The sequence below is a fragment of the Spinacia oleracea genome, chromosome 2 (genome assembly GCF_020520425.1).
Source record: "Spinacia oleracea cultivar Varoflay chromosome 2, BTI_SOV_V1, whole genome shotgun sequence".
In the NCBI taxonomy this organism is placed as follows: Eukaryota; Viridiplantae; Streptophyta; class Magnoliopsida; order Caryophyllales; family Amaranthaceae; genus Spinacia; species Spinacia oleracea.
This window is the reverse complement of record NC_079488.1, coordinates 61056480-61068864: the sequence shown is the minus strand read 5'-3', so window position 1 is coordinate 61068864 and position 12385 is coordinate 61056480. Positions and strand designations below refer to the sequence as shown.

Sequence of the window (12385 nt, the reverse complement as noted above, 5' to 3'; positions counted from 1 at the left end):
TACAGGCTGAACTAGCTGACCTACTGAACTAGCTGAACTACTGAACCTGCTGAACCTGCTGCCCTACTGAACTAGCTGAGCTACTGAACCTGCTGCCCTACTGAACCTGCTGCTCTACTGAACTGTTGCACTACTAAACCTGCTGTCCTGAACCTGCTGCTCTACTGAAATGTTGCACTACTAAACTTGTTGTCCTGAACCTGCTGCTCTACTGAACTATTGCACTACTAAACCTGCTGTGCTACTGAACCTGCTAAACTACTGAGCCGCTGTCCTAATGTGGATAAGGTCTATGTAGAAGAAGATTAGCTTTTGGTGGAGCAATGCATTAGATGCAAATACTATGTGATTAGAAGTTGCCTGGACACATTTTGAACTTCTCAACCCAGCAGGGCCTGACACAAAACAGAGTGGGTTAGGCATGGACCAGGCCTGTTAAGGACCGCGACCCGCATGCTAGGCCCGAGTCCAACCTGGCCCGACCCACAACCCTATTTAAACTGAGCATTTCTCAATCACACATGCCTAGCACAGTACAGAAGAACTATATGTCCGTATGTGACCTATGATTATTCGAAATACACGCTTAATATATGCAATGAGACAAATCGCAGACAATACAAACAAACCTCAAACTTAACCAAGCCATACAATTTCTCAATATTCCCTTGTTCACATTCTGGTTTATCAATCTTGTCGACTTTAGTTTTTCGGTTTTTCACAACATCTTCTTTGTTACTCAGTAAGTCTCGGCTTTATACCCGATAACATAAGGTTGTGCACATAGTAACTTTGCTCACATTGTGAATTGATGAATAAAAATCAAGAAGTGTTCATCCATTAGGTTCGGACTGTCAGAAAACATTAACCAAACTTAATAGACTAGCTAAGTATTCTCGATAAAAGAAAGGGACCAAATGTAGACTACATAAAAGCCTTGTAAGATTTTCTGACAAATTAAACCAGTTTGGGAAGTCTGAACAGATTCAAGTATCTCCAAATCCAAATCTAAATCTAAATCTCAGCATAACGTCTGGCTATGAAAAGCATGATTTTAATTCCACAAAAGTTGAACCGAAGAATGAGGCTGGAATACACGATATACAACTATAGTTTCTAAACAAACCTAGAACACGAGACAAAAACTAAAACACTCAGATAATTAATTAACAGCAACCATCAGCTGTACTAAAACTAAACTACAAATCCTGATTAGTCCTAAATAATAAACTAGTCATCCAAAGCTAATGTGAAGCTGCTGCCCTATATCTCAAGCCTTAAACAACACCGACAGATGAACCAGTAATACAGATGTGAGTGAAACAAACAAATAACTAAACTACATAACTAGATGAACCTGCTGCCCCTATATCTCAAGCCTTAAACAACACCGACAGCATTAATTGCCAAGAGCATGTCAAGCAATCGAGTAGAAGCAAGTATGCTCACTCAACATGTAGCCCAAACATCAAAAGAATCACTGGACAATGATTATGCCAGCTAAACCAGAAAAACCAGCTAACATATTTCTAAGCCGCTCAACAGAAACCAGAGGAAAAATCACACTAAATCAAGTAGAAACCAACGACCGGGCTGTTTAAAATTTCAAAAAATAAAGGCAGTAGGCCGGTATAGAAAAATGAAAAAAGCATAATTTTAGCACTTACCATTGTGTCCTCCCATAATTTACTCCTTAAACCTTGACTAACACTTGGCCAATCCTAATTAATATTCAACTTGCGACTACACAAACCGATCTGTTGACCATACTTCAATCTCCATTTGTCGGTTGGACGCAAAAGGCTGTCATACTGCAGGAACATGGGCCCGGTCTTTCCTTGCCCTAGCTTTTGTCGCACCCCTAGCTTTTCCTCATCCCCTTCCCCTACCCTTGCCTTTCTTGCTACCTGACTCCTCTGTAGGATGATTAGCATCAACTCCGAGAAGGGCGGCAGCATCAGCCATCTCCTCAAACCGATCAAGTCGACGCAAATACTCGTCATTAGCCATATCTTCTGGTTCACCTTGGTCTTTCTCGTTCAAGTCATCATAGTCCTCATCTTTTTCTAGCATATCATCATCACCTTCATCCCGAGCCATAGCTTCTGCAAAATTTGAATCTTTCAACTTTAGTATAAGAGCGGAACTAGTACAAACAAACAGAATACATAGAACAATACAGAATTGAAAAAAAAATAGGTACTTCAAATAAGAAATCAAACAACTAAAAAACACGAGAAATATGTCTACGCAGTACCTAAATAAGTATCAAGGTTCATCAACAGTTATGCCTTCTGTATGATCTAAGCGCATATAATTGGTATCATTATCCGTTCCATCAAGCACATCGCTTTGTGAAATTGAGAACGGTGGTGAGTCATAAAACTGATCGTACTCTTCTTCATCATCGACATGACCAACACCAAGAATATATCTCTTCCCTTTAACAACAACAGACCAATCATGATCGACATTGTCTCTTATGTAGAAAACTTGCTTTGCTTGGGATGCAAATGTGAATGGCTCTAAAGTGTCGTGCAACCGTGTCATATTGACTATAGTCATATTATTGTCATCAATCTTAAGACCGCGTCAACTATTCTCTGCCCATTTGCATTGAAAAAGCGGTATCTTTATTTTCCCAATATAATCAAGCTCCCATATTTCCTGAATGACCCCATAATACGGATGTGTTGCATCAACATGATTCTTATCTTTAGCACTTGCATAATCTCTAGAAGATGCAACCATTGTAACACCACTATTTTGCATAGACCTTGACTTTTTGTCTTGACGTAGAGTATGGAAGGTATATCCATTGATGTCATATCCTTCATATGAGTGCAAAGTATCTTGTGGACCATATGCTAGAGATTTTATCGCATTGGAGATTCTGTGGCCTTTAACATCTAACTCATCAATGACTTTATCACGAAACCAATCAGTAAAAGTGTGATTATGTTCCAACACCAAAGAACGTTCTGCTTTAGTCGGATTTCGAGCTCTTAACTCCTGCATATGCTTTTCCAAGTACGGACTAACCTCTGTGAGTTGGTGTAGCACAAATAAGTTGGCTTGCATCTGTTTCTCTAATGGAACACTGATCTCTTTAGCACCAATTGTGCCTTTGCCTTCAAGTCTACCCTCATGTCGGGATTTAGGAAGTCCGATTGGTTCAGCTCTAGACATATATTCAGCAATAAACGCACCATTCTCCGCCGACACAGTTCCTTGAATCATACTAGCTTCAGGTCGTGCGGGATTCCTCACCTTTCTCTGCATGCACCCCATATGCCTTTCAAAAGGATAAGCCCATCTTATGAACACTGGACCATAAAGATTGATTTCTCGAACAAGATGGATAACTAAATGAGCCATTATGTCGAAAAACGAAGGCGGAAAATACATCTCAAACTGGCACAGTGTTACAACTACATTAGCTTGTAGTTTGTCTAATTCCTCCGGATCAAGTACCTTATTGCATATTGTATTGAAAAACGAACAAAGTCTCGTGATGGCATTTCTTACATGCTTAGGCAAAATCCCACGAATTGCAATGGGCAAGAATACTTGCATCATGACATGACAATCATGGGACTTCATCGCATGTAATTTCAATTCGGTCATACACACAAGCTTTCTTATGTTCGATGAGTAACCCTTAGGAACTTTAATTCAATAAAGACACTCCAGAAATATTCTTTTCTCAACTTTAGACAATGTTTAGCAAGCAGGGGGTAAATAATAAGACTTACCTTTCCCCTTTCTGGCCTTTTTCTTAAGCTTTGGCCACAAATAAGGTCGAATCTTGAAGTGTTGCATGTCTCTCCGCACCTTAATGCCATCCTTATATTTCTTATCCATGTTCAACAAAGTACACAAAATGGCCTCACACACATTTTTTTCTATGTGCATTACATCGAGACAATGTCTAACTGATAGATGCTTCCAATATTCCAGTTTCCAAAAGGCAGACTCCTTCTTCCAAATTCCATCTTCTTTATTTTCCCCAGACTTTCCAAAAACTATCTCTATGCCTTTAACACGGTTGTAAACCTCTCTTCCAGATGATGGTCTACGAAATCTACGTTATTCCACTTGGCCATCAAATAGAGTTTTCTTCTTTCGATAAGGATGAAACCTATTTAGCCACTTTCGATGAACTGGATACACATGTTTTCTAGAATTTGGCAACCAGGTTGATTCCATATCATCTTCACAAACTGGGCATGGCTTTTTTCCCTTTACCTTATACCCTGACAAGTTACCATAAGCCGGGTAGTCATTGATGGTACAAAATAACATTGCACGCAACGTGAAAATCTAATCACCATACGCATCAAAAACAGAAATACCTTCATCCCACATTTTTTTCAAATCATCAATGAGCGGAGCAAGGTATACATCAATATCGTTTCCTGGTTGTTTCGGCCCTTGTATAAGTAGGGATGACATAATATTCTTTGACTTCATGCACAACCAAGGAGGCAAATTATAAATTACTAACAAAACAGGCCATGTGTTGTGTTGACTGCTTAGACTACCAAATGGGTTCATTCCGTCTGTAGAAAGCGCAAGCCTAAGATTCCTATCTTCTTTGCCGAATTCTGGAAATTCTTCATTAATATCTTTCCATTGAGGAGAATCTACCGGATGTCTAAGCAACCAATCTTTCTTCCTTTTATCTGCATGCCACCTCAAATTCTTTGCCTCCTTCTTTATTGAAAACAGTCGTCTAAACCTTGGTATTATTGGGAGGTAACAAAGCAGTTTAGCAGAGGGACCTTTCTTGCCTTCCCCGGGCATAACTCCATCTGGGAGCTTGTAACGAGACTTACCACACCGAGGACATTTATCTAAATCAGCAAACTCTTTTCGATACAAAATACAATCATTTGGACAAGCATCTATTTTCTCATATGCTAATCCAAAAGGACACATAAACTTGTTGGCATAATAAGTCGACTTAGGCAACACATTCCCTTCGAGAAACATGTCCTCTAATGCCTCAAAAAATTATGTAAATATTGCGTCAGTCACATTGCCCTTAGTTTTCAGGTTGGTCAACACTGCCACAGCCGACAACTGAGTGTACTTGGTAAATCCGGGATACAAAGGTTTCTCAGCAGCTTCTGACAAACGTTCAAATAAATGAGGCTCGTCCTGAATTGCCTCCATCATCTCATCTATATTATCCTCCTCAATATCATCATCCACGTCTTCTTCATATTCATCATCTTCCTCCAAAAACATATCCTCGTTCCGAACAATAGGTTCAGTGTGTACATGATGGTCAATAATTGGATTTTCACTAGAATTTCCCTTATACCCTCCGATCTCACCATGCCATATCCACACGTGATATTGTTGCCTAATCCCACGACGAATAACATGGTCCCTTAATGTTTTGATACTACTAACCCTACTCACATTTTCGCAATCGACGCATGGACAATAAAACCCATTATCTTGTATGTTTTCTTGATGCTCCAAAGCACATCTACAAAACTCCTCTACCCCGTTCAGGAACTCCAACGAAGTTCGCTTCTCATACATCCAACTTCGATCAATACCTTCTATTTCACCGGCTAAATTCATGATAAAACCAAACGGCAACACATTAACACATAGATCCTCACAATGAAATTGTTGTGACACTTTGTTTACATGCTTAACTGAATTTCGCGAAACATATCTGAACTAAAAAAAACAGAACACACAACAACAACAGCAACAACAACAGCAACAAGAGCAAGCAACAACAACAAGCAGATCAACAACAACAACAACTATTAAGCACATCAGAACTAGCTAAATAGCAAATCAGAGAACAACCTAAGCAAACCCAATAACGAATTAGAGTGAAGTCTTAAATTAAGTGATAGCATCACATGGGTCCCAAGAACGAATTCAGTCCACGTGGACACACTACCTAGCATGACGCGTATCTAATTCAACCCTAAACTAACCTACCATGACACGAATTTAATTTCAGGCAGCAACATTGTTTCTGAAAATGGGACTAAGCATAGAAGAACAAGAATATAAGGTTGCAACAACCTCCATGTTTTTTCAGACCACAACACATCAATAAGTATAATTTAAAAATTCACCTTCCAAATCATCTTCTAGCACTTGAGGTTGCAACAGCCTCCAACATTTCTGCACTCTTTTCAAACCAAACCCGGAAAATATAAATAAAAATTAAAAAACTAAAATAAAACTCAGACAATTTAGTAAAAATTCAGCAAGAAAAAATAGGTCTTACTGGAATAAAACTCTCAAATCTGTGCTCTTCTTTCTTCGAAGCACCTCACCTAAACATCAAATTTGCAACATAAATTAGACATTCGAAATTATGGCAACTCAAATTCGAAATTATGCCAACTCAAATTCGAAATTATGCATAAAACTATGGTTTACAGTTCAATTTTGCATAAAATTATGCATAAAACATCCGAAATTATGCATTCGAAAAATTATGCATAAAACATCCGAAATTATGTAAAGAGCATTCGAAATTATGCCAAATTCCAAGCCATTTTAATTAGGGTTTACAGTACAGCGGGAGAGAACAGAGGAGAGGAGAGAGCAATAGAGAAATAATTCGACAATTCAAACCCTATTAAAGTAATTTGAGAGACTAAAACTAGGAGAATAGAGTAATTGAACGAAAATACGGCAAGGATGAGGAGGAGTCTGTGGCGCATAATTTACCTTAAATACGAACGGCGGCGGTGGAGATCAGTTCGAAGGAAAGACAGTGACGACGGCGGTGGCGGTGGGGCTTCACTTTCCCTGCGAAATTCGATGGTGAAGAAACTATGGAGGTCAGAGTCAGTCCCAGTAGTTTGAAGGAAGGAAGAAGAAGAAGTTTTGTGAAAGGACGACAAGAAAAAGAAACAAAAGAAAGAAGTATGTGCGCGGGGGAAATTTTTGTTTTATGTTTCCGTGTCTGAGACAGCCAGCAACTTTGCGGCGTTAATCATTCAGACGCCGCAAAATATGGATTTTTGAGGCGTCAGCTTCCCAAAAACGCCGCCAAACAATATTCTTTCACGTAATTTGTACATTTTGTCATTTAGTCAGAGGCGTTTTGTAATTAACGCAGCTAAGTCGTGGCAGCAAATCAATATTTTTCTACTAGTGAGATTAGTTATGATCTGGACATGATCAGTTCTAATCTAGACATGATCTGTACATATTAGTTCAGATCTGGACATGATATGTACAGTTCAGTTATGATCTAGACATGATCTGTATAGATCAGTTTTGATCTAGACATGATATGTACAGATCAGTTTTGATCTGGACATGATATGTACAGTTCAATTCTGATCTAGACATGATCTGTACATATTAGTTCTGATCTAGACATGATCTATACAGATTAGTTCTGATCTGGACATGATATATAAAGTTTAGTTATGATCTAGACATGATCTGTACATATCAGTTCTGATCTGGTCATGATCTGTACATACCAGTTCTGATCTGGACATGATCTTTGCAGATCAATTCTGATCTGAACGTAATCTGTACAGAGTCGATATCTAGACCAGTTATAATTTGGACATATTGATTATGATCTAGACATGATCTGTACAAATCGGTTTTGATCTGAACATATTGGTTCTGTAAGGATCGGTTCTGATGTAGACAATATCTTTGCAGATGTGAACATGATCTGGACATGATCTGTACAGATCAGTTATGATCTGGAGATGGGGGCAGAGTATTACCACTTGAGATTTAGAGGTTGTTTTAGTTGGAAGATCATGTGTGAGAAATGTTTCTGTTTTACTTTTATGGGTTATAGATCTACACTTACAATTTTTAGTTTTTATATAATCTCGCACGCATCGCGTGCATATAAGACTAGTTAGTATATATTAAAGCATTTATGTGATATTATAAAAGTAAATGTAAAGAACACTTTGGGACACTTGAAATGGAATACGTACCGTAACACCCCGACAATTCTCCCTTTTCTAGAATAACCCTTTTTATAAATATAACTATAGAGAATTATCAAAGTATTATTGCCCGTGTGAAAACGTAACAGCTTATTAGAATTTTGCAGCGGAAAACATAAAACTAACTTTAGGTTTATAAATAATCAATTACAAAGTTAATCCCAAAATCAATCAACGAAAATAAAGTAATGTACTTAGTACGAAAAGTTTAAAGTCCAATTTAACAAACCCAAGTCACTTAGAAAATCAAAACTAAATACAAGCTCTCTAATCCCCAACCCAATGATGCATCATGTTCAAACCTGTAGATGGGAAACGCTTATTGATCCTTAGAGACTGCTCACCAAAATGGGTCATCACAGGATCAATAAGGCATAGCCATGATCAACACACAAAAACAAAGCACGTAATCAGCAAAGCTGAGTACTACATACTAAATCAATAATAATCCTAACATGATTCTATTAAACGAACAATCCTAACATGATACTAATAAAACATAAGTAAGGACAACCAAAACATATTAACTTGAAGACCATATTTGACTAGATTAGACCTTTGTATCATTAACATCATTTTAGACGTATTTTTTCGCCGGAGATTTGTGTCGCCGGAAAAAGTGCTCGACAGAGTGGTGCTAGCCGCCAGATTTCGGGTCACTGGAATTTGGGGTCGCCGGAATTTCGGCCGGAGTGGTGGTTGCCGGAATATTGTAAGGTTGGAGGTGGGTTTTATGGTTAGAGGTAATATGGTGAATGAAAGTAAGGTGAAAGGTAAAAATAATAAAAGGGTAAATATAGGGAGGGGTAATTGTGACATTTAATAGTGTGGGTGAGTATTTATGGGGCGGGGGTTTAACGCTCCACTATTTTATTATGAAATCATTTAGACCATGTTTGTCATTATTTATTTATGCAATCATGTAGTATGAATTGTGCAAGAGTCCCATTCATGCTAAAGTCAAGAGAAGTTATTCATTGCATGTGTATTTTAGTACCCATGTAGAAATAGAGAAGTTATTATTTTCAATTTTCATGCGTGTCTTAGTACCCATATAGAACATCATTTAATGCATGTATGTCAAGTACCCATGCAAAGTAGATAAGTTTGATGTCCCATATGAAGGAAATATGTCCTTCACCCAAGGTGCATTAAGTTTAATACCAAGGTTCAGATTAATTGCGAACAATTAATTCAGTAAGATCAAGTGATCAGAACAGCTAGCTGGAGCATTGCTTCCGATTAGTGAATTCTAATCTATATTAAGCTCACAACTTACTCTTGACTGAACCTATAAGGTCACACCGATGGCATGTAACAGATCACCGGATTAAATGCATCGGAAATTCATTTAATAGCTTTTCGGGAATTGATTTGGAAAAAGTATTATACGATACGACCTTGCATCAGAATCGTATATCGTATCGTGAATATTTGTAAGCTGGGAGAAACGAATAATCGTATCGTACGACGGTGATTCGTAGTATACGATACGATAAATAAATAATAGCCGTCAGGCGTTAGTCGCGAATACGAGGCGCATCGCGAGCAAGCGAGCAGGCCAGCCCGAGGCGTGGCACAAGCGCGCAACAGCAACATCATCGCAGCAGCGAGCACGCAAGGCCCACGGCCCAGCTGCTCGGCTGCGCGCGCTGTGGGCTTCGGCCTGCAGCGTGTGGCTGGGCGCGGGTGTGTGGCCGTGTGCAAGTGTGGCCGGTCAAGGCCCTTGGTCTTGGCCGGTTACACTAATATAATAATTAGGTTATTATATTTTTGCACGCACTACAACATATTCAGTTTCCAGAAACCCTAACCTTAATTTCATTATTACGTTCTTCAGTTTTCTCTCTGTGAAAACTGTTCATCCCGAAAAGCGAATATCTTGTGCGTTGTCTAAGCTACAATAATCAAGATGGATCTGAACGTGTCGGTGAACCAAGTACAGGAACAACAAGTGGTGTTCTTTGTTCGTGTTCGTTGATACAATACTCTGGAAAACACGCTTCGAATGTAAGTTTGCTTAAACTGTGTTTTATACATGTTTCCTCGCTTTAGGGATTGTTAAGCACATGTTATGTATGTTTAACTGTATTCCCCTACACCATATGTGTCTTTTTACCCTTGTGATCCGACATGATACTAGTGGCGGGCAAAGTCTTGGCTATTTAGTAAGTGATTATCTAGTAGTAGTTAATTATTGGACAAACACTAAAAGCTCTTGGATCTTATACTTAGAGTGGACATATGGGGGAGGTTCATACAGTGTCGCCCTTTGAACATCCGTTGTATACCATGTGGACAGGACGTTGTTCCATGTTTTATTATTTTATGCGTTAGATCAGTCACATAATTGTGACATAGTTTGGTAGCATGGGTAGCTCTCGTGCTACCATCCCTTTGTGGACATAGTAGAAGTAAAACCTGTTAGGTTATGATACATATAAATCATATATAAATCATGCGGAAAAACCATAAAGCCAGGAATCCAAATTAATTGCCACATAACAATTAGCATAATTTAAGATACATACACTTTGTAGCGTGCCATCCCTAGCTGCGCCCGAACCGAACAAGAACAAGTCCAGGACTCCAAATGTCGTCACTCCGTAGATAGTCCACAGCACGTTCGGATCCGCCTTAGATTTAATTAACTAGAATTGCACCTAAGGTATTATGATTATTCGGATATTTGAGGCAATAGTAATCTTAGTTTTAATCCTTAAAACTAGGTGAATACTTGAGATTATGTATGTATAAATTGTGAAAGCCATCACATATTTATAATGTAGGAATAATGGAATTAGAAGTCTAATAGGTTTCAAGTATTCTAATTCTATTAGAATTAGTCTTTAATTAAAACTAGTAACTTTAGGAAATTAATCTTTTAATCTAATCCTAATTGCTTAAGGATTCGATGCATGCACAAACTTCAACACACACACGAGCACGACCCACAAGAGAGCAGGCCATGCCCGCGAGCGCGGAGAAGCCCAGTGCAACTCGCAGCCCACACGCTGCTCGCAGCCATGAGCGCGCTGGGCTTAGCCTTGCGCTGGGTCTTGCGTGCCTTGGGCTGCTTGCTGCTCATGCTTTGCGCGCTGGGCTTGCTAGGCGTGGGCCTGGCTTCGTGCTGGGCCTTCGTCTAGCAAGCTCGTCCGATGCTTATTTCTTACGACGCGCTTCCGATTAATTTTCCCAATCTGGAATTCATTTCCGATTCGAACAATATTTAATATTTCAGATTCCGGAATTAATTTCCGTTTCGAACAAATATTTAATATTTCCGATTGCGGAATTATTTTTCGATTCCGATAATATTTCCCATTCTGACAATATTTTCGTTTCCGGCAATATTTTCGATTCCGGCAATATTTCCATTTCCGATAATATTTTCCGATACGTACCACGTTTCCGTTTCCGGTCACATCTACGACTTGGATAATAATTATATTTCCGATACGATCCATATTTCCGTTTCCGGCAATATCATCGTTTCCGGAGTATTCATAATCTGCCTTTGACGATTTCAGCTCCCAGTGAAACCGAGATCCGTCGATTCCGAATATCCATAAATGGAGTATTTAATTTCTTTAAATACTTGATCCGTTCACGTACTATTTGTGTGACCCTACGGGTTCAGTCAAGAGTAAGTTGTGGATGAATATTATTAATTCCATTTGAACTGAAGCGGCCTCTAGCTAGGCATTCAGTTCACTTGATCTCACTGAATTATTAACTTGTATAATTAATACTGAACCGCATTTATTAGACTTAGCATTAAATGTATACTTGGACCAAGGGCATTATTTCCTTCAGTCTCCCAGTTGTCCTTAGGGACAAGTGTGCATTTCCTAATAACTTTATCGCTTGATGCTTGCTCATGATCATAAGGTAAGAGTTGTCATCCATATTATGTCCAGAGGTATTTCTCGGTTTCAGAGTTCAACTGATCAAATAAACAGATAATCATAGCCTATGATTCATCTGAGCACGGCCATGCATTTTATAGTTTCTAGCTCTCTGAGTGGCCTTGTACAACTTTCAGCATCTCGTCCCGATTTATGGGAGGACAATCCCAATCTTGCGATCTTGAGATTAGACTTCGTTTGATAGGTGATTACCCGAGCGTTGCCTTTATAGCCTCCTTTTACGGTGCGACAGTTGACAACGTCAAAGCAACCAGTTCTCAAACAAGTAATCTCAAATCACTCAGGTATTGAGGATTAGTGTCTATTAATTTTAATGAAATTTAGTTATGACAGATTTTCATCTCTTACAGTAAAGTTTCATAGGTCTGTCCGATACTAGTCTTCCCAAAGTAAGTATCTATGCAAATGATTGCGACATTGCCATGTCCACATAGTTCAAGAAACAGAACTACTGGTCATCTTGCATTCTAGTCGTTTAAC

General features: G+C 38.9%; 1 protein-coding gene across 1 annotated transcript; it reads right to left on the bottom strand.

Annotated features, from left to right (window-relative positions):
- Positions 1-2592: 2592 nt before the first annotated feature.
- LOC110787136 (uncharacterized) lies at positions 2593-4995 on the bottom strand. The gene is made up of 4 exons (XM_021991709.1): positions 4356-4995; positions 4172-4256; positions 3756-4084; positions 2593-3668 (listed from the first exon to the last, which is right to left on the bottom strand). Exons 1-4 carry the CDS (start codon positions 4993-4995, stop codon positions 2593-2595), a joined length of 2130 nt encoding a protein of 709 aa, XP_021847401.1.
- Between the last annotated feature and the right edge of the window lie 7390 nt (positions 4996-12385).